General features: G+C 38.0%; 1 protein-coding gene across 2 annotated transcripts in view; it reads right to left on the bottom strand.

Annotated features, from left to right (window-relative positions):
• The window catches only part of LOC149069305 (calcitonin gene-related peptide type 1 receptor-like), a 103,086-nt gene that overhangs the window by 55,058 nt on the left and 20,895 nt on the right, over positions 1-27,133 (bottom strand). For both annotated transcript variants that reach the window (XM_089249602.1, XM_089249601.1), the window contains exon 2: positions 10,659-10,840. In XM_089249602.1, coding sequence (XP_089105728.1) covers positions 10,659-10,840 — 182 coding nt within the window. The remainder of the gene's footprint in view (positions 1-10,658; positions 10,841-27,133) is intronic.

Here is a 27,133-nt window from a genome sequence, read left to right on the forward strand (position 1 = left end):
TTCAGTCATAGTGTCATTGACCCATTTGCTCGTCATTCATACGGTCACTCACCCACTCACTCGGTCACCCATGTGGTTACTCACTCAGCCACTCACTCTGTCACTCATAAAATTACACACACTCTGTCAGTCGCTTACTTTCTAGCAAATCAACTCATTCGGTCATTTAGACGGTCACACATTCACTCACTTCCTCAATCACTCTGTCAATTACTCACTGGTGACGAATTGTTGCCAGTGAATTTTCCGTAAATTAATGTTCATGTAGTCTTGGTGTCGGCGCAGTATCATCTTAAAACTGGTCTACATCCGCGTGTCGTCCTTGGGTGGTTTGCTCAAATTTTCATCAATGTGTACCTAACCGAGATCCTCGTGATATGAAGTACGTCAATTGCACAGAGGCAGTATAGGTAGTATAATCCCAATTATTATATTAAATATAACAATAATCATGTAGACAAAGATGTCCTCTACATTTCTTAATACGGGATATGCAGAAAACTGGTATTAATACCGAGATGATAACCAGGAAAGAAAATTTCACATTTTGCCTCCACTGCGACTCAAACCAAAGCCCTCTCGTGGTCTTTCTCTGCATACATATACATACCACACTGGTGGTTTTGATGTCGTTTCACGAGCCATAAGCTTGTGGCTTGTCATCGTCCATCGCACGGTACCGTTTAGCATATACGCTTCAAGGAAGAAATTTCTCATTACTTCTATAGCACAATGGTAGCGCACTCGCTCGAACTGCAATAAGGCTGTGATTCGAGTCCCAGAGTAAAGGCAAAAATGCGAATTTTTTCTTTCCTAGCCACCATCTCTGCATAACAACCAGTTTCCTGCATATCTTGCAATAATCCGAATCTTATTTATTTTCAATTACCAGTTAGAACAAAAATTGTCGTTTTCTATGTACAGTCGACGCTCGTTATAACGACACTCCACGTTATAGCGACCATTCCATTACAACGACCGGAAGGGTAAGTCCCGAACGTTTCCACATAACGACTATCATATATGCTTTCCTTTCGATATAACGAACCTCCCGATAGCCGCAACGTCCGTTTTCGACGTGGACGAAAGGGTTCGTTATACCGAGCGTCGGTTCTATCAATTAATACTGATTCCTTAGACAATAATAACTTAATTTCGCATCAGGTAATTATTATTGCACTGAGAGAAGTGACAGTTTTTCAGATAATTGATTACACATTCCATTTCGTGATGCGTAACCGTTATCACAACTAAACAGCTTATTACTTATAGATCCGAATCCGTATATTTCCAATTTTAATATCTCTTCTCAAATGAAGATCTTTTCGGTTGTTATTTTCATTTCAAACCAAAGGGAAATATATTGCGATAAATTCAATAATATTCCTATTCCGCTTTCTGTAATATTTCAATTCCCCTCTCTCAGAAATACCATAAAAATATGCAAAACAGCTCCATTTCGGAGAAAGAGATTATTGACTCTGAAAAGAGGGGGGAAAGAAACTCCAGAATATATATATTCTTTAAACACCGGAAACCTCATAAACAGGAGTATTTTTGGTTGTTGTTTTTTTTTAAATTTTCCCTTTTTCTTTCATGATTTCTTAAGGATCAGGACAGAAGATACCGTGCGTGATTTTGTGAGTACGCGTTATTTTCTTCCAATATCGATTTCAATTAAGAAAACTTTTTTTCCCAGATCTTCAGATTTGTCGATGTGAATTCGTTCTTATCGTTTTTGATTTGAATATTCAGTCGTCATTTTAAACGTTAAATTCGTCTTTACAGGAATTTTCAGCGAAATCTGCTTGATCATTTCCCTGACTTTCTTGACCAAAAGTCTAGAATTTTTCTGACTCTCCCTGACCCGAAGATGTCCCTAACTTCCCATGGCCGAAACTCAAAAATATCCCTTCCTGACTGAAACTAAAGAATGTCCCTGATTCTTCCTTATTGAAACTAAAGAATTTCCCTGATTCTTCCTGGCTGAAACTAAAGAATCTCCCTGATTCTTTCTGACTGAAACTAAAGATTGTACCTGATTCTTCCTGACTGAAACTAAATAATGTACCTGATTCTCCCTGGCTGAAACTAAAGAATCTCTCTGATTCTTCCTGACTGAAACTAAAGAATTTCCCTGATTCTTCCTTGATTCTTCCTGACTGAAACTAAAGAATTTCCCTGATTCTTCCTTGATTCTTCCTGACTGAAACTAAAGAATTTCCCTGATTCTTCCTTGATTCTTCCTGACTGAAACTAAAGAATTTCCCTGATTCTTCCTTGATTCTTCCTGACTGAAACTAAAGAATTTCCCTGATTCTTCCTTGATTCTTCCTGACTGAAACTAAAGAATTTCCCTGATTCTTCCTGACTGAAACTAAAGAATTTCCCTGATTCTTCCTTGATTCTTCTTGACTGAAACTAAAGAATCTCCCTGATTCTTTCTGACTGAAACTAAAGAATCTCCCTGATTCTTCCTGGCTGAAGCTAAATAATTTCCCTGATTCTACCTGGCTGAAACTCAAAAATTTCCAACCATTCTCTGACAAAACTCGAATATTTTCCTAACTTTTCCTGCCCAAAACCATAAAATTTCCCATGACTTTCCCTGACTAATACTCAAAATTTTCCGTGACGAAAACAAAAAAAAATGTTGACTCTCTCTCTCTCTGACCAAAACCCAAAAAATTGTTTCTAACTTTGACGGGGTTGGTGCTCGCAAATTGTCCAAAAAACACATTTTCGAATTTTTCGATTTTCAAATACTAAACTTTTAGTCGCTCAACTGTGTTCAAGTTTTTGTTCTACCTGCACTAGAAATATTTTAATATAAACTACTCGCAGGCATTATACACATGCAATGTTTTCCACTAAAATGTTCTTTTCTCAAAAACAAATTTTTTTGTCAGATAAGGAACATTTTTTTCAACACCACTCATTCAAATGTCTTGAAATTTTGTGTCTCTCTCAACACTACGCTGCTACATACCTTAACAGGAGGATTTTTTTATTAAAATCATTTTAAAAATTTTCATGGCATAAAATATGGGTATATTTTGGTGATTCTTGAAAAAGTTGCATGTTGTCAAAGTCAAAACTCGAAGAAAAAAATAACCAGCAATTAAAATCCTAAATCCTCTCGTTGAATTGTATGAACATATCCAAAGTCCGAGGATGACGTCACTCTCCGCTATCCATACGAAGGCGTTCGGGTTGGATCATCGCCACTTAGAGATAGAAGGCCTCTGCAGTGTTTGCCATAAACGTCATTCAGACTACCTAGCAAGTTTGCCACATTTTGAAACACAGCATCCTATTTTGTTTCTTCTTATTTTGGCGTAGAATATACCTGATTGACTCACAAATACCGCATAGTGATTGGATGCGGAGCATAGAAATCACCAATTCTGAGCCCGATCATTTCTTTTCCTCGCAACGATTATACTGGCACGAGCAGGGAATTTTTTTTCCCTGAATATTCTGAGGGAAAATGTACTACTTACTTGCCGTCACAAGCAGAGTGCGAAGGCCTTCTATCTCTAGGTGGTGATGGTTGGATTCGATTCCTCCGTACGGGCAGTTGAATTTTCCCTCTTTCCAAAAAATATATCTTCGCATCAACCAGCTGTTAATTAAAGTGAATAGAAAATTTTTAAATGTTCCTTAAAGGAAGGAGATTTTTCTCATAGAGAAGCATGGGAAGCTAAGATCGTGTACCACCCTCCTCCCTCTAACTCACCGAACTCAAAAAATTTCCCTGGACAAAATTCAAAAATTACTCTTACTCCCTTAACCGAAACTCAAAAATGCTCCTGACCATAACCTAAAACTTTCCCTGGACAAAACTCAAAAATTTCGGCCAATATAGATAAACTGCATGTCACATATGCATCTCCATCTTTAGCTATAATTTAAACGCCATCACCTGCATTCAAGGTAATGGTGCACCGTCGTTATAAAATGCGATAGCAGCGAAAAGACTATATCATCATTATAAGACTGATTTATGAAGGGCGAATTGTGTAATGACAGGAATATTCATTTGAGTGCTTTCCAAATCCCTGGTCATCATTATTGCTTCAAACTAAACACTTGCGTGAGGGAAGAAGATCTAACAGCTTTTTTTTAATTTCTTTTTCTTTTTTCGGGAAACTAATTTTCAATGTGCAAGAGATTAAATGATTAAATTGATTAATTATTCTATTCCTGATAGAATAATAACTAATCCACCTAACTCTAATTACTTCAAAACCTCTAATCTTTTAATACCCACTTGAATAGGTCATTATGAAAGTCTATTTACGTAAGCCTATTTCTAGCAGGTGTATCGCAGTTCTCATCTAATTCCGTTATCCGGGCCTTGTTGAGTACGCATTTATCACCTTGAGGTAACGAGCATTCAGTTTGCCTTGATTGCACCAGTTACTTTCACCAATAAAATCTCAATATGATTCGGTATTTATATTTTATACAGCCATTAACTGATCACACGTTGTGCCATCAACACCTCCTAACCAGATCATGGCCCGCCGCTTTGACTCAATGAGCAGGTGGTCGAAGAAGGCATGGGCCGTGCTGGAAAATGTGCGCGCGTGTGTTGTGAATCAAAAGTGCAGTTTGTATCTTTATCACGCTTGTTATGGTGCTGCCAGCTGCCATCAATTTTTCTAACTATGAGTGAAGCTAAAATATTAAGCGCCCCGCCCCTAAGGGCATACGCTTGAGAACTATGAGTGAAGTGTAATGATTAAATAATTGTACCGTTGTAGGCCTGTTGCTCTTTGTAGTGATACTTTTTAACGGGGATATATAGGCTCGCATTCGCGCCTCAATGTTCAAACCACAGAAAACCGGTCTCGGCCGACCATGTCATTAATAGAAAAATTTCATGGTTTTGTTTTCTTACAAGAATCACCAATTTTTTATTCCTTAAGTAGAGTTTTTCCCCATGACTATTAAATCAAAGAAAATTCAGTTCCTTAGAAAGCCAATGGTGCTAAAGGCGGCCTCAGTCTCTCGACTGGTTATTACGATACTGTATTCAAAAACCGCCGCTGTGGTGGTCGAGTGGTCATAGCGACGGACTCGCATCGCGAAGAACCGGTTTCGAATGTCACCGTCGTCGCCACAGTGGTGGTCGGCTGAAGTTGGTTTTCTGGGTTCCCTACTTCGAGGGGCGAATGCAATAGGCCTAAACGGTACAAATATGCAACCATTACACTCCAGTAACACATTAAAAGTCAGACACAACACTAGATACGCACTCAGACTGTTAGGTACACACACTTTGTTCCAGACTCACTCCACAAAGTGAGGCTGGAAGAGATTTTGGGAAGTGTAGATTATACTTTGGAATACTCCCGAAAAGAGAATTCGTTTCATCATGAGGAGAAACAGAGGAACATTCTCCACGGGGAAACTTTCTCTCCGGCTATCTTGGCGCAAATCTGTTTTTTTCGCCAATTTTATCATGAATTTATGGATACGATCACACACGTATTCTTCATAACAAAATAGCACTAAAGACGTCGAACAAGAACCATTTGACGCGCAGATGCAGAATCCGTTCTCATGTTTCAATTTGAAACAAAAGAATAGAATCGTCTGATATCACGTGACGTGCTGACGACGTGACGTCCTATCTCGTAGGGGAGAACTATACCATAATTTTTCTTCTTCGGATTTTTTTCCCACTTCTCCTGCGAGAGCCCTAAATTCTCATAAATGTCTGGGCTGATATCCAATAAGTCGCTGATAAACAAAAAAAAGTAAATGGACCCTGTATATATCTGTGTATTCTGTGGTTTTTGTTTGAATAAAGGTGATGTCTAATGGCAATAAGTTTCCACTCCAGGCTGAATAAATGTAAGACTTCCATAGCACAGGTTGGAGGAGAAAATGATCCAGTAATACAACAAAAAAGAATGGCAACAGACAGTGATATCAAATACTGCGAGTCCGACTTGTTCTTTATTTCATTCGAAACCTACCAAAGGAGAAAGCGATGCCATACATACGGTACAAATAATAATGGAGGGTAAAAAAGAAACCGGACTTATCTCTAGGAAAAAGAGGAGTTTGTGTTGATTCAGGTCCTCGTTCTTTATCATTGGATGTTTGCGCAAGCAAATATAATTTGCTGCTGCTCTAGTTTCTTTTCCGCTTTTATTCTATTATTATTTTTGGGAACCCGCGACGTTTTCATTATGAGGAACGAGCAGCTGCCACTTGTTATAAGGCCTCCTGATACACAGGAAGTGTTCTCAATATATTTTCGAACGCGCACGCACACGTGCGCTAACGTTATCTCCGTTCAAAAGAAGACGTTTCTCAATCGAGACATGTCAAAATTTACGTGGTGAACTTTGCAAGTTCATGGTATATTTTGCATGATCATTGTCTAATTAACATGCTCATACACGGTTTGGCACCGCGATTTTACAAGTTCACGGCCAATATGGTTGTTTTGCATCGCAAATTGCTTTGGCTACTTCTGTAGCTTGACTACTACTACTACTACTACTAAACTGTGCATTCACCTCGTACACATTTCTCTACGGAATTTCAAACTAATCGGCCCATGTCGGAATGTGTGTTCTGAGTGTATGTGTGGCCCATACGTATTCATGTTGTCGAGTTGCGCTTGTTTCGTGTTCGTATCTGTCTTCCATTTTCTGAATTAAAGATGGAAATGCTTGAATTTCCATGTTTTGTCAATGTCGTGTTGTAGGTGTCCCTGCTCTCTGCGGAGAGACTTTTTCAAATGGGAGACCGGAGCTCGCATTCGCGCCTCGAAGCTTAAAAACCGCAGAAAATCAACTTCAGCTGACCACCACTGTGCCGTCAACGGGGTTCAAAACTGCATCCTCACTGTAACTTGGCTGCCAGTCCACGTCCCAGTTCATCGTGACGGTGCCCAAGACTTGAGTCACGGCCTTGAGCAACCCAGTCCGGTTCCCGAACATCCATTTTCAAAAAACAGGAATTTCGTATTTTACTGTGTATTTACCTTTTTAGTTGTTCTCTAATTAGGAATATACGCTATGTTGAATAGCTCAGTCAATAATCAAGCCCCTACATTGGTTTGATATATTTTCATCAACGTTGTGAAATATCAAAAACAATCTCTTATCTTAATGTTTTTATACTGGAAATTCTCTCGCGATCCCTTCGTTCAATAATGAGACCTGCCAGAGAATCGTGACCCCCACACTTTTGGAACCTCTGCCTTTTAACAATAATCCGGGGGGTTGTGCATTGTGCACAAACACAAACATAGAGGCTAACCGCAAGCCTAGAATTCAATGTACATATACAGTACTTCAAGATTTGAAAAGGAAAAGAACATTCCATTTCCACTTTAAGAGCAGAATATTCATGTCGCAACTCGCCCTTACAATGGAAAAAGCGAAACTCTATTTATTTATTTAACGCGTGCATTATACAGTATATTGCATGGTTTCATATATGCGAGAGGCATTTTTCTGTTCCAGTAAGTTTCGTCATATTCCATTCATACACTCTGTTGGTCCGACATACTCGACATTGTTCATTGTAGCGTGAACTGGTTACACGAAATTGAACAAGGACTGGACGAAATAAAGTTCTCCTAGACTGGAGAATGGACCGGGAAAGAACTCTCTGAGATCTTTTTATATTATTATCCTTCCGCTCCATTTGTTTTGAATGAAAAATGGAAGCAAAAACTGATCCGGAGCATCTGCACTCGGGGCTCATGCTCTACAATGTATCCATGCGGAGGAAAACTAAAAACTGCATTTTTGAATAAGGTAAATTTATTCCGGGAAAATTTCCCGCGGCCGTCGTCGTCGTCGGCCAGTCTGAATAATTCATAAAAGCTCCTGTTGGATACTTTGCATTTCTTGGTGTGTTTGTCCCCTTTTTCCAACAAAGAATAGAAATTAGTGCTCTAACGGAAATCGAGCAATTTCAGAAAACATTTTTCGTTATTATGGATGACGTACATCTAAATACATGAATATGCTCATATGTGATAAAGGATGTAAGTGATTTAGGATAGTGTAAAATATTATGTACATAATCTTAACATGAGAAACAATGAGCACAATGTATCGAGATTTCAAAGGTTATTGTGTCATTGGATACATTGTGTTATATGATTTGCACAAGGAGTAACAGGGATGGCTAACAGGCTGCCAGGCTCGGATGAATCCCCAAAAATCTACATGCCCGGTCGGGCATGTAACGAACTGTAATGCTATGGATAAAATTCCCCATTGTCACTAAAATCCTTGGCCTTATGCAGTTTGGTGTTCAGTGTTCTCTGCAACCTTTTTCTCATTGTCGACAGCTGTAATTTATTGAACATTTTCGCAAATTCGCTTAAATGCGAGAAAAAAAATTGCAAACCGGTGAAAAATAAATGTTTGGAGGAAAACTTCTCCCCTAACGTTCTGATTTATTATATTTCATATTTTTACTTGGCTATTATGAATACGGGAAACTGCTTTAAGTTAGGACCTTTGCTGTCATCTATGGAATAAAAACAAAACTATTTGTTATAATTCGTAAAAAAAAATGATTGGTTTTAAGCTGATATATATGCAGAATGAAAATGAACAATAAAACAATGAAATAAAACGCCAAAACAACCGGTTACTATGTTCTCAAAAGTGATTTAGTGATTAACATGAACAAACATATTAACCGATATTTTGACGGGTGAAATTTACACCGGTATATATATATATATATATATATATATATATATATGCAACATAAAAACATATTATATGATGTTACAAGACATTCTGTTCGTTTTCATGCTGCATACCGGTTTTGAAACAACAATCGACTTAGCGTGAAAAATTAGTTTACTTTCTTTCTCTCTTTATTTGATAGATGGCGGCAGAGTTCCCATATTTATTGGTGTGTGTGTGTGGTTTTCCGATATCTTTGTGTACAGAAAAATGCGCAAATCTATTGTAGAATTTTTATTCCTTACGGACACTTTATTTACTTAATAACAGGGCCATGTATAATGTACGGGTTTTTTTTTTAAATGTGTTTTTTCACGCGAACAGAAAAAGTAGTATTTTCCTCTTCTTCCGTGCATCCCATCAGGATAAACTAATTCGCTGGAATTGACAGTTTGCTTTCCAGAACAGCCCATTTGCAGTACATAAGTGTTCATGACCGCACAGGGATGAAAATCGGTCGTGAAAATCTATCAAAACACGTTGATTACACATTTTCATTATGGCTGCCAAAGAAAGCATTTCTGGAAAATTTCCCGCACGTGCGTAGGAACCACTTGCATCATCGTCGATGAAAAAAAAAATTTATACATACGTATATATATAAATTGTTTCAATTTTTTTTTTAATGTGACAGGTATACGTGGGAAAAAAGCACATGCCTAGTCGAAATTTCACATGCCCCCGGGCATGTCGGGCAATATTCAGCCATGGTGTGAGTCGATAGTGGTCATGAACTAATTCGTAGAACTTGCCCACAGGTATTGTACCAAAATAATGTCAAAAACACAGTCGATACATACATCTTTGTTACTATATTTGTAATTCAATCCATAAATAGTAACACTATACAAGGTGTCCTTCAAGTTTTAATTCGACGGAAAGATTTGGTTCTAATTTTTAAAAAAAAAATGCTCAAAATGTGTTCGGAAATCACTTTGGACCACTTTTAAGAGTGGAAATACAGAGTAAAAAAATAAAAAAGAACATCCAAGTTTTTATACGGTTCCCTTGTCGTCTAATTTCCAATTGTAAAGTCGTTGCCCTGTCTCTCCTGAGGTAAACCAAAAAATTCCATGTTTCCAAATGCAACATTTGCTGAGATATTTTTATTCAAAAATCAGATAAAAATTGGGAAAGAACAACACAGTAATTGACAACTCTCTCTCTTCCCTCATTTATGATGTTCTTTCTCAATTTTCGCGAATTCAAATTTCCTATTTTGAAATTCAAATATCTCAGCTAATGTTACACTTAGAAACGTGAATTTTTTTTCTTATCCTCAGAAGAGACAGGGCAACAACTTCCTAATTGGAAGTAGAAAAATATGGGGGCCATATAAAAATTTAGAATTTTATTTTATGACTCAATTTCTTTCTTTCAAACCGAGCATAACTCAGGTCTATCACCATCTCTGGGTGATTTACTACTACCTAGTCAGTTGTTCCGGAAGTGTAACTGTGTGTGTTCCTAACAGTCTGAGTGCGTATGTAGTGTTGTGTTTGATCTATATTTCAGAAACGAAGTGAGTGATGTGTTATGATTGAATTACAATTGTAGGTCTGTTGCTCTCTGAGGCGAGACTTTTTAAAGGGGAGATCGGCTCGCATTCTCGCCTGGAAGTTGGGAACCACGGAAAACCAACTTCAGCCGACAACCACAGTGGTGACGGTGGGCTTCGAACCCGGGACCTCGCGACGAGGGTCCGTCACTATAACCAGTATAACCTCTCGACCATCACAGCGGCTTTATGACACACTGTATTTCCACTCTAGAAACTGGGTACAAAGTGATTCTTGAATGCATTTTTTAAATTATAATCTTACCCCTACGACGAACGGTTAATGAGATGAAGGCCGAATTAGGACTTACAGGACACCCTGTATATGATATGACAACGTTTATCGGATGGGAACGTACTTGAGTTTCTGGTTGTCATCGGCGAATGCCCACGGAGGCAGGTAGAAATAGCACCGAGCGCAGGTGTCCAACCTGAACTCTTCCAATGGCAAATTCACGCCCGTTTCCGTCCGGCATCTCAGGCTCTGGAAGATCGACGTGTCGTTGTGAATTTCGGCACCGTTTCCGGAGTTGCAGGTAACCTGGAAATATAATATGTACCAAACAATACGCATCAAACTCTTGTAAGTTTTGCATAAAATTATTGAAATTTTTCGATCAGAAGTTTAATATTAAAATTTTCTTCCATGTTTTTTCTTCGTGTTATTCCTCTTTTTCTTGGTAAACATTTTTGTACGCCTCCATTTTTGTTTCAGTATCTCCTGAAATTACTTTCTTTTGGTCAATTTTTTTCAGTCTTTCAGCTCCACTTCATGCGTATAATTCACAAATTAGTGCTTCTTTCGAAGTAACGCCATCTATTTTCTTTCTATCAAACCGAACACAACTCCGATATATCGCCATAGACAGTTTACTACCGAATGAGCTGTGTCGGAAGTATCAGTGTGGATCCCTAACAGTATAAGTGCGTATCTAGTGTTGTGTCTGATTTTTCAGAGCTCCCATCTATATTTCAAGTTGTGAATGAAGTGTAATGCTTGAATATTATAGGCCTGTTGCTCTCTGTAGCAAGACTTCTTAATGGGGAGATAGGCTCCCATTTGCTCGGAGTTGGGAACCACAAAAAACCAACTTCAGCCGACCACCGGTGAGGTTCGAACCCGGGTCACCGTGGTAAAAAAATGTAGATGTCACCAATGCAGGTTATTTTTAATTATCATATTAATGTATATTACCAAGCCAAGTTCTTCTTAGGGACCGTTCAAGTATTATGTCATCATCGATGGGGGAGGGAGGGGGTTTCCGATTTGCTGACTTTTGATGAGAAGGAGGGGGGGTTGGTTTGGATATTGCTTACGTCATCAACCACCCTTTATGAAAATATGAGTTAGGATTCAGAGGGGCAGAACTGATGACGAAATTTTGCTGACAAGTGGGGGGGGAGGGGGTCAGCGTTTTGCTGACTTTTCCTGACAAGGGAGGGATCAAAAATAGCTAAAAATTTGCTTACGTAATACTTGAACGGCCCCTTATGAGTCTATCTTCTATAATCCCTCATTCGCGTAACTGCCACTGCGGGGAACATCGCTATAATCAATACAACCTGCTCCTTAGCGAATCGCTGAGTGGGAGCGACCTTCCCGGTAGACGGCTGGGTGGGAGTGAAGCTCCTCGGACAGACGGCCGAGTGGGAGCCCACCTGTAATTATGGCCAATTTCCCTGTAGAGGCGGAATTCATCTTGCTAATATGGTAATATTATATTTGTACCTATTTAGTATTTAGTTGTTCCCAGCTGGAATTGCAGGCGATTCGTCTATTGTATGGCACCGACCCATGTTAAATAGTATTATTGTTGCGATTATCACCCGCCGGTGATGGTGGGTTTAGTGATTTTAGCCGGCAAGTACAATAAACGTGTAGTTGCGAGGGGAGTTCGGGGGTGACTGCGGTTCCGGTGGTAGTGTTCGTGGCTGTAATGGCATGCTTGGAAAGCTCTCCGGGCTTGGACATTGCCCGATTCTCCCAGCATACTCACACCCCTTGGGGTACCCAGCATATATCTCCCGTGGAGACAGAGCGGGAGTATGTTTAGTGATGAAGTGAAATGAAGTGTCATCGTGATAAGAATCCGTCACTGTAACCACAGTACCACCTACTGGAGAAACATTTAAATATTTTTTTTTTCATTTCCAAATAAAATCCTAAATTCTTTAAATATGAATTTTGTAAACAGCATTACTCCTGAGATAATTTCTAACACCCTTTATAAGAAATTCCACCGAAAAATAACCTTATAACTACTTCAAGAAAAGAAACCTTTCAATTAAAAGAAAGACCAGAAAAAAACCATTTCAGATTCGATAACATTATTATTTTTTTTTCCTCTTCCCCCGATTTCATTATCCAGTTAGATAGGCGTTTTCTTTTCTTTGTTATATAATTATCATTACAGGATCCAGATATATTTAATTGATGTCGTAAATAAGACATCACCCCCCACATTGGCTTCTGTGTCTCTGTTGGAGCATTTATCTTTCTCTCTCTCTCTCTTCTCTGTGGTGTTGCGTTGCCGGGTGATAATAGTCTCTAACTCTTAATGACGCTCCTGCGGTTATTCCAGGTAGAACCGAAAAAAAAACATGATTTTCAATTATCACCAGGAAACTCTAAAGAAAAAAAGAAACGGATCTCGTTGATATCTTCTCCGGCACAAATAGGTCTCTCGATTCTACTATTACCAACAAGACGAGAGAAAAAAAATCCACAAAGATGGAAATCCCGGGATTCTTCTCTCCGTCTCTCTCTTTCTCTCGCTCTTGCGAGCAAACGTAGTGGCAACAAAATATGAGGAAAAAGGTCACTTTCTGCGGCAATGGTGAAAACATTCCAGTAATTTTTCATAAAATGTCTCATTTGTTTCCATTATTTTCAAAGAGGCTTAACTTGAATTTTTGAAATCAAAAATGGAGATGATTTTCTTGCCTTATAAATCGATGGGCGGTAACCCATGTCAGTAAGACACTCGCCTAATGTACCAAAGGATGTTTAGAGGTGTCGCGAGTTCGATAAACGATTCGTCCTCGTCGGAAACTTTAACCGTATTTAACCTACCGGTTAGTATAAAGATTAAAGGCGACGGCAATGAGAAGATGTAAATTTCATTTTTAAAGACATCAACATTTTATTTACACACGCGGACAAGTTATACGCGACATCCATACTCTACGACGAAATACGATCAACTCACTAAAACGTTCGAAAACTCTCTGGCGATCCGTTGCTAGGTTACCATCCATCGCAAGGCGAAAAACGCTGCAACCTGAAAACGTGACATCGTGACGTCACAGAGCATCGTTTATGATCGGTCACTACAAGATAAAAGCATTATGCCGAACGCTGCTGTTCGGAATCGGCAATAAATTGTAGGTTCCGGTCTAATCAGCCTTCGTGTGTAGATGATCGTGGTGTGACAAAAATTATCAGTGACTTATAAGCTGATGCCTTTGACAACTTGTGTGGCTGTAATTGGCATCTTTACTTGAATTTGGTATATTTTTTAGTGATAATTGGTAACTTTACTTGCTTTTGACAATTTTTTTCGGATGCAATTGGTGAAATTACTTGCCTTTGACAAATTCTTAGCTGAAATAAGACACTTTACTTGCCTTGGAAAATTTCTTTCTTTTCTTTTTTTCCTTTTTTTTTCGCTGTAATTGACAAATTTACTTGCACTTGACAATTTTTTGCGACAATTGGTGATATTCCGTATGCATCCCGATTTCCCTATCTTTATAAATGAAATATGATCAGCTTAGGCGTTTATCATGTTGTGTGTGTATGGATGCTTTTCTACCGGAATACTTTCCGTGGACCGGATGAAACCTCTTGGCTGGTCCCAACGAGCCGGAAATGGTGCACCCCCCCCCCCAAGAAATTCTACCAAAATAACCTTGTTACATATCTTCCGTAAAAGAAACCTTTCATATTAAGAAATCCAAAAAAAAACACTTCAAAAAGCACTTTTTTTTCCTCATTCCGGATTTCATTATCCAGTTAGATAGGGGTTTTCTTCTTTTTTTTGTAATATAATTGTCATCACGGGATCTAGATATCGTTAATGAGAAATCCTCCATTGGCTTCGGTGTCCCTTGGAGCATTTATCTCTCTCTCTCTCTCTCTCTCTCTCTTCCTTCTTTATGGTGTTGCCGGATGATAATAGTCTCTAGCTCTTAATGATGTTCTTGCGGTTATTCCTGAGCAGAAGATAGAAGGAAAAAACTACACGATTTTCAATTATCACCAGGAAACCCTGGAAAAGAAAAGAAACGGATCTCGTTGAAATCCTCTCCGACACAGAAATAGGTCTCTCGATTCTACTATTACCACTAAGGTGAGAGAGATAGGAAAAAACCACGGGATGGAGATCACAGATTTCTTCTCTCCGTCATTCGTGAGCAAACATGGAGGCAACAAAAATGAGAAAAAGGTGACTTTCTCCGGAAATAGGAAAAAAAAACCCTCGAACGTTTGTTGAATATACAAAGAACGAAAGTTATTTATGGTGCGGGGAGTATTTGTATCTGGGAACCAATCCCCCTATAAAGACAAAAAAAAGCGCCAATGGCGAACACTTCCTTTGAAAATAGCTGACTAATATCAGAATACCTTTGAAGAGAAATGAAAATATGAGAAATAATGCCTTACGCTATTCTTTCCTACAAGACGTAACTGTTGCTTTCATGTTTGTAGGTTTTCTTGGGAAAATGTTTGTGTGAAACAGGAGATGGACTGACACAACCGAAAGTGTTGTCAAGTTGAGACATCGATCATGCAAGATTATTATAACTAAGCTGACACCATTCACAGGTGTACGAACTTAGATTGTTGATTAATTTATTGATTTTATTGAATTAGTAATTCAATTTATTTATTGCTGATTTTATTCATTTAATACTGATTTCACAACATGTGATTATATTACTTTGTTTTCATTATATCCGCTTAAACTCACTGACGACGCTTATGATTGCAATTGCCCATTTGAAAAAAACTTGCTTTGCTGCCAATGATAGCCGGCGATGTCATTTTCATGTTTGAATAAATCTCCTCACTAAGAGGCACCCGAGTTCCGCTTAGTGGGACAGTGCGCTGAAATGACTTTGTGTGATAGAGACTGAGTGAATGTTAGTTTTCTCGGTCTAGACAGACGGCAGCACTTCTAAAACATCAAATACGAATAATACAGCCGTCATAACACGTTGGGGCCACCACATATAACAGGGGAAACGGTTGTAGCTTGAACATAGTAAACCCTTTGAAACACTGGAAATAGTATTGATAGTACTGCATTCTTCTATCTGATGTTTTGGGAATGCGTGAGATTAGAAATGCATAACCTCACACCTGAATGTTGTTTCAGTTCTTTGTTCTGTGAACTCTACAGAGATTTTGCGAGTAGGCCCGGTTTCGTAACGAAATTTTGTGCTTGTTTTTGTCGTGTTTCTCCTTAACATTGCTAGTTAGAAAACTGTATTTACTAATTATAATCCACGCAATCACCTGATGAACCATACCAAGTGCTCAATCATACCAAGCACTGTGAATAAAGTTATTAATATTTTTCACAAATAATAGAGCATCATGTACCTAGAAACAAAACAGATCGTGTACCTTAGAACAGTATAAAACTTGAAATTTTCCTAGTTTACCTCGTAATACACACTAACACCTTACACTAATTTTTATGTCTTCTTCTTTTGCTTTAAAAAATGCAATTCACATTACATAAATTTTAGTTCTATATTCTCTCCTACAAAAACATTAGCTACTCCCTCGTTTGGTTATTTTCTTGGAAGGTTATTTCCTATTCAAACTTGTTGGGAAAAAAAAAGTTTAATGTGCGTGATGCGTCCAACAAAAGCTTTTACCAAGTGACTGTGAATAAAATTTTTCCATAGGAGAGATGGGAAAATATTTTATCGTTCACCAGTGCCAGGTATAGCAAATGGACGACATCACGGACGTTGTATCTCTAGTGAAATCACCCAGCATCAAAGCAACTGAGAGAATTAAAGATTTTAAACCGTTTAGTTTTCCTTTGTAAATTTTCAAATTATTTATAGATTTATCGATAGCACAGATGTGAATACAAAAGAAAAATCGATACCTTTTAAGTACGGAAAACGTGACGAACAACCCCTTCCATTTCTTAAGATTTCATAATTGATTAATGAAATTTTCACATTCGGGTTAAACGCATATTTTGTGAAATAAATCGAGCTACACTCAATTTACACAAATATATCGTCAATTTCGGGCACAAGGTTGGTCTTCATACTCACTATATAGGTCCTGAATACATATTCACGTTAAAACATGCGGTGACACAGCCTTGAGCAATTTTTTAAATAAAATTTTCAAGTTTCAACATCCGGTAAGCTTTACAAAAACACAATATTCTCGCTCCAAAAGGCAAAAAAAAAACACATAATGGGATTCTTACCCAAAAAAAGGCAAAAAGAAAACTCCGATGAAAACTCGGCAAATAATCTCTCAGAAAAGTGCCAAAAACACGAGAAAAATATAGAGGAAACAAAAAGACTAAAGCCAAACGTGAGCAAAAAAAAATGAGTCTGCTTCGAGAAAAGAAAAAAAAAATGTATAATGTAAACGAATTTCATGAAAATCATCCCCAAGAGAAAAAAAATTATATAAAAAAAAGAACGTGTTTTTCCGTCCAATTTTTCAGCAAATAATAAAACTGTGAAATAGTAGAGCAAAGTGAAATAAATAAATATTAAGTAAGGATATATAGTTTCTCATACAAGAAAAGCACTTTTTTTAAGGCTTGGTGGAGGAAGGCAAAGAAGAAACGTAAGAAAATTGTTACTATTCTTCATATACTATATATATATTTTTTTACGGTCAAGTGCTGGAGAAAAAAAAAATACAAGAGATTTCTATAAAACAGAAAAAAGGGAAAGAGGGCTGTAAATGTGTGCACCTAATCGCGAAATTGAATTCCGAGTTCCAAGGAAATGGGACTCCCGTTATCGGCAGAGAAAAGGCACGGAAAGTCTTTCCATGCTGTGTTCAAAAGAAAATTGGGAAAAAAAATTTATATAGCATATTCGGAGAGTTATGGTTCTGGATACATATTTTGAATTTATCATAACCTTAAGGGAGAAAAGGAAATTCAGAATTCGAAACGTTTCCGAGATGTTTTGAAATGTGTTAAAGTCGTTATTTCGTTCGTTAATTCAAATAATGTATCGTGCATCTTCTTTAGTTGGGTACAAACTGGTTCCTCCAACTGCGAGCTGATGTCCCATTTGATTAAAGTCTGTCCTCGGTACTTCAACACGGTACTTAAATATCATGAAAATTCAAGCATTTTCTATCTTCACTTCTAATTATGTAAGAATATGAAACAAGCACAAGGCTTCAAAAACATGAAAGAAGCACAACTCTCCGAGAAAACATAAAACAAACACTATCTCAAAAACACAAAACAAGCACAACTCTGAATGTACGTGAATCACGCACAACTCTGAATGTACGTGAATCACGCACAACTCTGAAATAACATGAAACAAGCATAACTCTTCAAAAACATGAAACAAACACAACTCTTCGTAAACATGAAACAAGCATAACTCTTCAAAAACATGAAACAAACACAACTCTTCAAAATCATGAAACAAGCACAACTCTTCAAAAACATTAAACATAAAAGAAGCACAACTCTCCGAGAAAACATAAAACAAACACTATCTCAAAAACACAAAACAAGCGCAACTCGGAATGTACGTGAATCACGCACAACTCTGAAATAACATGAAACAAGCACAATTCTTCGAAAACATAAAACAAACACAACTCTCCAAAAAAAAGCATAAAACAAACACAACTCTCCAAAAAAAAAACCACAAAACAAGCACAACGTTTAAATAACGTAAAACAAGCACAACTCTATGAAACATAAATACGTTAGGGGCCACACACATACCTTCAAGAACACACATTCTGGCATGTACTGATTCAAGGAATGTGTAAGAGGTGCGTATGCGGTTAAGTAGTAGTAGTCAATCCTCCGTTTAAGGGGCATTCACTATAGGAGATACCTCTAATTTAGGGACGGATGTCTCGATCCGTATCCTTTTGAAAAAGAACTCATTTACCTCTGAATAAAGGACAACTCATTGAAGGCACAAAATTTCTGGTCCCATGGATGTCCCTTACTGAAGATTTCGTTGTATTTGGAGAGTTTGTGGTACTCTTGAGAGGATAGGATAGCAAGTAACTAACTCAACCATATGGCCCGTAATTCCCGGGACATTTCTGAATTTTCCCGTAATTTTGGCCGCCTTAACTATTTCATAAAATGTTCCTTTTTGTCGTTATTCATATATCAAAGAGGATAGCTACAGGCCTTCCGAGTCACCTGGCTGGCGAAAAAAACTCATAATGTACTGGAAAGAGTTTTTCTCTGGTTGTTGGTGCTGATATGAACGGGAATTGAATCCTATTCCTCTTGCATACCGTTCAAATACGCAACCCATATACCCTTCATAACAAACATCAGCAGCGTGATGAACCAAGTCGAGATGGAGACATTGTAGTCTCGTTTAACTACAGAAATAAACAACCCAGGTGACGAAGGTCGATTTAATTATTGTGTACATTTTTCTGTTTAGGTCGCATTTTATATGCTATGTCGGGTTTATTATGATACAGAGCCATCTGTCTTACACATCGCAGGATACGATACTTTTTAAAGAAATACTTATATATCGGATAGGAAAGGGGGGGGAGAATGTCTTGATATATGTGAAATCATGTTTGAAGGCTAAAGAGTATAACGTGCAGAGAAGTGATATTGAAACTATATATGTTTTGGGCTTGAAAACAAAAGGCGTCATAAACTTATTGTTGGGGTTTGTCCACCGAATAGGGATCCAAACTTCATGATGAAATTTCCTACATGTGTAAGCTAAGAAGGTTGTCATACTAGAGGATTTCAATTACCTGGGTATCTATTGGTAGAATCTTTCTGCTAGAGATCAATATGAAAGACACTTTCTTATGTTGGCGCTCGACAATTTTTTTGTCTCAGAAGCCACTAGGGGTATTGCTATTTTGGATTTAGTTCACACAAGTTCTGAGGATCTTGTTAAACATGTTTCGGTGGGGAACGAGTTTTCTTCCAGTGATCATCGTGTCGTCAGTTTTTTCTGCAACTTTTCTTCGAGTAAGATTGATAACAAAAGAAAATTATTTTCGGAGAACTAACTTTGATGTTTTAAGAGAACGGTTAGCGGAAGTTTTCAAAGCCCGGTTGGAATCAGTCTGGGTGGTAAATCAATGGGAAGAATTTAGTACGAAGCTGTCCTCTGTTTTGCGCAACGTCATACCCTTTGTTCGAAAAAAGCGTGTTTGTACATCACACCCTCCTATGATTCACAGATAGCGTGCGTAATCTTTATCTTGAAAAGAAAAGAGCATTCAGAAAGTATAAAAGTGGACAAAGTTTTGTTGATAAAAGAAGGACGTTGAAGAAAGCGATAAGGGATAATAAAAAAGAAGTTGAATCTAAGTTGGCAGACAACATTGGTTCTGACCCAAAATAATTTTTTAGATAAGCCAATAATGGATGTAAGGGGACAGTTGGTTCCCTCACGATAGGAGGGTCTGTGGTATAGAGCAATGTAAGTATGTGTAGTGCTTTCAATGACTTTTTCGCGTCAGTTTTTAATAGAGAAAATTATATTCATTGTACGGGTATTGCCTGGTGTAATAAAATCCTCAACGATATTCAAGTGGAAGACGTGGAGGTCCTAAATCTTCTAAAAAATGTGCGTGCAAACAAAGCACCAGGCACCTGATGATATCTATCCTAGAGAATGTGCTAATGAATTGTTGGGGCCAGTCGCACACATTTACAGAAGTAGTGTTACTGAGGGGTATCGTCCCAAGGGATCGGAACTTGCTAATGTTGTTCCGATATTTAAGAAGGGTAGTAGAGAGGCCGTGTCCAATTATCGTCTAGTGAGTTTGGACTCTCTCGAAAATTTTGGAAATTATTATCAAAAAGGAATTGGTGAAGTGGCTAGACGAGATTAGTGTATTGTCGGATAATCTGCATGGATTCAGGAGGGGGAAGTCATGTGTAACTAACCTCCTTTGCTTCTATGATCACTTGACGAAGGCTTTGGGTAAGGGCAAAAATGTAGATGTTGTTCACCTTGATTTTCAGAAGGCATTCGATCGGGTCCAACATGGTAAACTCTTGAGGCATTTACACGAAATGCATAGTCATTCTTCCGATTTTTCGAGGCTTAGTTCGTCATGGGCTGGAATATGCTGTAAGGTTTTGGAGACCATACCTACCGAGGAACATAGACTTGTTTGAAAGGGTGCAGAGAAGAGCTACGTGCGTCCTTATTGGCACACGACGCTTGAATTATGAAGGGAGACTTCATTTTTTGAATGTGTTTACATTGTGTGAACGCATTTGTCGGGGAGATATGATTGAAGTGCTCAAAATTTAAGTGAAGTGCTTGTAAATTGTAACACAATTGACACGTTTAAAAAGAAATACGATAAACATGTTGGGGTAAATCGAGAAGATATCCATACTTAGAATAAGACAACCATAAATACATTTTATGGGAATTGTATAATACAGGGTGTTTCAAAAAGAATCATCCGATTTAAAAAAATCATAACTATTCAGCTTTTAATCCGAAAGAGGGAAATATCGAGTTTCACGCTGTTGCTGACAGGTAGCGCTACCGCTCTTCCTTCGGCCGCCACTTCAGTGTTTGTCAAGATTTCGACTGCACAACAGAAATCGTTTTGTGTTCTAAGCTTCGCGAAGTGTGAGTCAGTAACAACTGTTCATCGTGCTTTTCGCCGACAATACCCTGGTGTTGAACTTCCTACCGCTCAGAGCATTAGGCGATGGTATAAACAGTTCCTAGACGCGGGTTGTCTATGTAAAGGGAAATCCCTTGGTTGTCTCCTAATGTCAGACAAAAATGTGAAGCGTATCCGACAGAGTTTTGCACGTAGGCCACAGAAATCCACTCGCAGTGGATGCAAACATGCTCGCAAAAGTTTGGGACGAATTTGACCACCGTATAGACATATGCCGTGCATCTCAAGGTGGACATATTGAGAACCTTTAATTTCGTTTGTGAAAGAACTTTGTGATTAGCCATATGATATAAAATTAGTCTATGTAAAGATTAGTCTACGTGTTCAATATTTTTCGTAATATACGAAATTTAAATCGGGTGATTCTTTTTGAAACACACTGTATTTTATCATGTATGTAATAAATGATAAAATACAGTGTGTTTCCTAAGCGATATATTATATTGTTTATAGTTTTTGCAATTGCATTTTTAATTGGGTTGCTGTATTTCAGAAATACCCGTATATGGCATCCATATTTGTTTGAGTGCCATGACGTCATACAGCAGCTCCGAAACCACTCCCACTGAGCCAAGGTAGCAGCAAGTTTACAAATTGAGCAGGGTGGCATCAAAGAGATGAAACAGCCCTTACTATATAGCCCTGGTTTTTGGGTGGCGAGATACCTCGTAAATTGCCACTGAGACGGTAAGAAAGATCTCGTACAAATAGAATCTTGAAGTTGATAACGTGGAATCAATTGAAATCGACGCATTATCCTTCCGTCTTTTCTCTCTCTCTCTCTTTTAATTACTTAAGCGATACGAACTCACCACTCAGTAAACCTCTAAAAGCTTTAATCACCATACTTCACGAACACGCTCATTTCCCTCAAATACACACACACACACCTACTATTAATCAATATGAAATTGATTAATGTTCTTTTAAGAAAGATCGTAAACCAATACAGTCATGAAATCGTTTTCACGACCACAGTTTTGCAATCCGTCATTAACTAATAGACATCCAACGGCTCCCCTCGAAGCGAAGGTGAATACGGACCTTGTTAACTCGTTCCCAAAAAAGATCGATTATGCGACATGCACATATGACAAAACAAAACGCCTTCGATGTAGAAAGAGCCTTTTGGAATTCTATATTTTCACGGGAACTCGATACCGTTATTAAATGCCTCCAAAAACGCCTTCAAGAGTCGTCCATTCATCACGCGACAACTCAAGTGTCGAAAGGCAAAGACAACCAAAGTCTTTCTTAAATGCCACTTTGTATTTTCTTAATAGTACATGTTGTAATAAACCACCGTGAAGATTATGTTTTGTTTTTTTAAGACCCACCGCCGTCACTATGTTCCATCTATCAGCACAGAAGCCGAATTGTCAAAAGGCGTGACGTTTTAATCCGCGTTAAAAACAAAATGGCACATTTTCGCCTATTCAGCAGCAAGCAAGCAAGCAAAGTTATTTTTCTTTCTTCCTCAGCAAATCTTGCCACCACCTTATATATATATACAGTATACTCACTGTTCTTTAAGTAGGCTTATAACTGTGGCCAATTTAAGTTGACTTGAAGGCATCTTTCTCTGTTTCTCAATGTGAAATGCGAAGCTCGGCAAAGACCGAAAAAAATAGGCTGGCGCTGCTCGTCACTAACTTGTCAAGCGTTTTCTCAAATTTCGACACCCGTCTGTCAAAGACACAAATCTATTCTCCTCTTTTATTTTCAAGTGTACAATATATAATATAACCTTTTTCCACTATTATGTGAAAAATTTATCAGTCCGTTGTTCGAGGGATTTTTCGGTCGAATTTCGATTGTTGAAAAATATGTTGTTGTGCTTGGATTGTTGGGATAAACCTTTCTTGTGCTTGGATTGTTGGGAAATCCTTACTTGAGTTTTGATTGTTTGAAAAACCATTCTCGCGTTCGGATTGTTGGAAAATCATTACTTGAGTTATGATAGTTGGAAAAACCATTCTTTAGTTTCATTTATTGGAAAAATCATTGTAGAGTTTTCATTGCTCAAAAAATAATTTTTGTAGTTCGATTGTTGGAAAAACCGAACTTGAGTTTCAATTTTTTCGGGGCTAAAAAATCACACTTGTGTTTTGATTGTTGGATAATTATTGTTTTCTACAGAAAAAATCATTGTTGCTCTGTAAAAAAAAACATTGTTCGATTTGTTTCCTGAATAAATAATTAGTCTAGACTGTTGGAGAGAAATTTAAAATAATTTTCTCTGTTTATAGTTGATTTTTGTTATGGTTTTGTTATGGTTATCGATAGTTGAATGGTTGATTTTTTTGTAAAAATATTCTTGAGTTTTTGAGATTGTAGAACCCATTGTTTGATTTAATTACTCTTTTTTATTTACTTATTATGTTTCAATTATCAAAAATGACTGTTGAAAAAATTTGGGAATTTATCTTGTTATAATAAAATTGTTGCTTTCTTCATATGTTTCTAGAATTAATACTGCTTACTGTTGAAAACAAAAGTTTTGCTTTTTTTTACTATTAATACGCATCGTTCAGTTTTGCTTGTTTTGTTAAATTATTCATATTAGTTGTTAAAAACATTGTTCAGTTCGACTTATAAAGAAAATCATCGCTGAGTTTTGTTGTGTTTGGAAAACGCTAGTGATTTGAGGAAAGATTTTTGAGTATTGCGTAGCTTTGGTAAAGATGGAAAAAAAAGAAATAGCTGGCGCTGTGCTCGTCACTGGCTTGTCAAGCGTTTCCTCAAGTTTCGACAACCGGCTGTCAAATACACTAATCTCTTCTCTTCTATTTTCAAGTTATAGTATAATTTTTTCCCACTATTATGTGTATAAATATTATTTATCCGACCGTTGCTCGTAAGATTTTTCGATCGACTGCCTCAGCGAAGGTATGGTGGTGGTGCCAAACCACGTTTCGGACGTGAGAAACATTGCAGATGGCGATTATTGTAACTTTCTATGTGAATATTGTCAAATTCCAGTGTTGTTGTGTCAGTTCACGCGAGCACGTACTTTAACTCCGTTATTTTCCTGTCACAAAATAGTTTTAATTATTCATAATTTATTCTGAGCTCCATGCAAATCTTAGAAACGGAGGAGATCTACAGCGCAATGTTAAATGTACTAATACTTAGAGACTTCTTTTTCCCACATTAATTCTAACTGTTGAAGGATTTTGTGTTGTGTGTGAGAGTCACACACGCAGTCAACTATCTATCATCATTGGATGGTCTTACCGTTTTTTTTCCTGGAAGGAATGACTCAATTAGGAATGTTTGGAGTAGTGGAAGCCAAGAAAAGTAGTTTTAGTTGATGCTATTAGTTTCTGCCGTTTCCAGTTCTGCTTTTCCAGTAAGCACGTCAGTGTTTGAGCAAGGGTGCTCAACCTTTAGGAAAGTGCAGGACGCTTCATTGGTTTGAAAACGTATCGCGGCCTACTTAATTGATCTAGAAATGTGGCGCGGGTCACTTAATTGAAGTGAGAATGTGCATCGGATACAACTACGGTGATCTGAAACAGCGCCCCAGATCACTTGAGCGATCTAGGAATGTGCCGCGGGATGTGGCTGAGGGATGTGGAACTGGACCGCGGGTCACTTGAGTGATATACGGGACGTGTGTAAATGTGCCGCGGGTCACTTGAGTTATCTTTAAAAAATGTGCCGCGGGATGTGGCTGAGGGATGTGGAACTGGTACCGCGGGTCACATGAGTGATATACGGGACGTGTGTAAATATGCCGCGGGTCACTTGAGTTATCTTTAAAAAATGTGCCGCGGGCCACTTACGTGATCTAGAAATGTACAGCTGGTCGCTTGAGTGATCTGAAAATGTACCACACACGATCCGCTGAAGTGATCTAGGAAAGTACAGCGAGTCACTTCAGTGATCCGAAAATGAACCGTGGGACGCTGATGTTGTCTGGAACAGTACCAGGAATCCCTCGAGGGATATGGAACTTCACCGCGGGTCATTCAAGTAATCTGTAAATGTGCCACTTAGTTAAATTTTACAAATTAGTCCCAGGTCACATCAGATGACTCCGAAGGCTCAATTGGGCCCGCGAGTCATAGGTTGAGCATGTATGTTTTAGGGCCCCTAAGAGAGTTTTAAGGAATAGCAGACTTCGCACCTACGCACAATCCGGTTGCAAACGCATGCCACTGCGTAAGAAATCAGGCAGATTTCACAGCATTCCGCTGCACATAAGATTCAGGAGGCATGGAGGCGAGTTGAGGCATGAAGTGGAAGATTCCTGTCAAGTGACAAATTCGCTGCTTGTCTCGTTTGAAGACAAATGACGGCAATAATTCTAGCAATAGACAATAGATACGTGAGCCACACATATATGCACGCAACACATTTCGGCATACACCGAACCGATCAAATTCCTCACAGGAATTTTTGTCGTCGTTCCGCCCCCCCCCCCCCCCCCCCCCCCGTGGTCCTGTAGTATTTCAAGGTAGCCACGGGTGAAAACGAAATAATTTAACGAACTGCTGACACACAAATGAAGATTCGATTTTTAAAAAAATTGCAAAAAGGTCTTTCCGCCATGAGTAAAAGAAGTAAAAGCCTTCGACTACAGCTTAACACAATTAAAACAAAATGGATGCATTTTAATAATTTAATATAAATCTAAATACACAGACAACTGAAATTAAATTCCATGCATGCGATGATTTTCAACCCAATATTATACGTGAATGTTGCTTTTACATAGAGGAAGAGTAATAAGTTATAAAAATACCTTGGATTATATAGTTATATACCTCATCCAACTTGGAATGTTAACTCCCTCTCTCTAATTTAATTAACACTAAACTAAGAGCAATTATGAGTTACATGCGTAAACTAAAATCTATTATTTAGTGTAACAGTTTGAGAAAAGTGTTCTATACATGGTTATTTCTACATATATTAAGGATTTATGCACGTGGATGAAATGTCTGGGGAGGAACATTCAAAAATTCTATTCCATCTATAATCATCGTTTCTATGATTTTTTTCGACGAAATATTCTGCACATTGACAATATTTTCTCGCAAGGCAAGGCATCCCTAATTCATTTTAACGTACGTCAACTTTATTTATACAAAGTATTGCTGCTCGTGTATAAAAATCTTGACTCTGGTATCCCAGCAGAGCTATTACTCAAAGAAGTAATATACGAACGGCGAATCTGTATCATATGCCATTACCAAGAAAAACAATTTACTTGGTATGCTTTCTTGCTCCAAGGTTATGCAATGAGTTTAATGGTACTAATAGACAACAGCTTTCACTTGATATGTTTAAAAAAGCTATAGTAAATTGCGTATTTGAAATAGCGGAAATTAAACATTTGATTTTATTTGATAATTAACTAATAACTGTAATTTGAGAGAGAGGGGGCTAACATTTAAACATTTAAGTAGTATTCTTCTTCAAAAAAAGTTAATGTGATATTGAGTATTATTGATTTTGTACACTTTCTCAAGGTTGCCAAAAAATTTGTCCCATTTGAATTACTGTTTGTGACCCATGGTAGGATTGCATCCCTTTTGGTCAAATACTGTTTGTTTCGTAGTTTTCTTTTTGTCTTACTGCCTTGTATGTCTTTGTGATGTTTTGTCTAATAAATAAAATAAAATAAGGAGAGCCATGACAGAGAGCCAGGGGGGGGGGCACAGAAAGCAGTGGCAAAAAAATTAGATAAAAAAGGAAATAAAGCTTTTAAGGCAAATATGTTGGGAAAATTGTAGTTACTTTCACGTTCCAATAGTAACGCCCAGAAAACCGGGGGGATCATCTCAATGCATGGGGCCAATCTAGTCATGACCGGGGGGTTCATAAGAACGATGCTACATGACGAGATCTTGTACCATGGTTTACGAGAGTGCGTATGTTGATGTGTAAGCTGTTACTTCCAACTTATTACGAGATCCAAAAACA

This window comes from Pholcus phalangioides, unplaced genomic scaffold, assembly GCF_987345545.1.
Source record: "Pholcus phalangioides strain wild (caught in Gottingen) unplaced genomic scaffold, Ppha-v1.0 ptg000022l_1, whole genome shotgun sequence".
Classification (NCBI taxonomy): Eukaryota; Metazoa; Arthropoda; class Arachnida; order Araneae; family Pholcidae; genus Pholcus; species Pholcus phalangioides.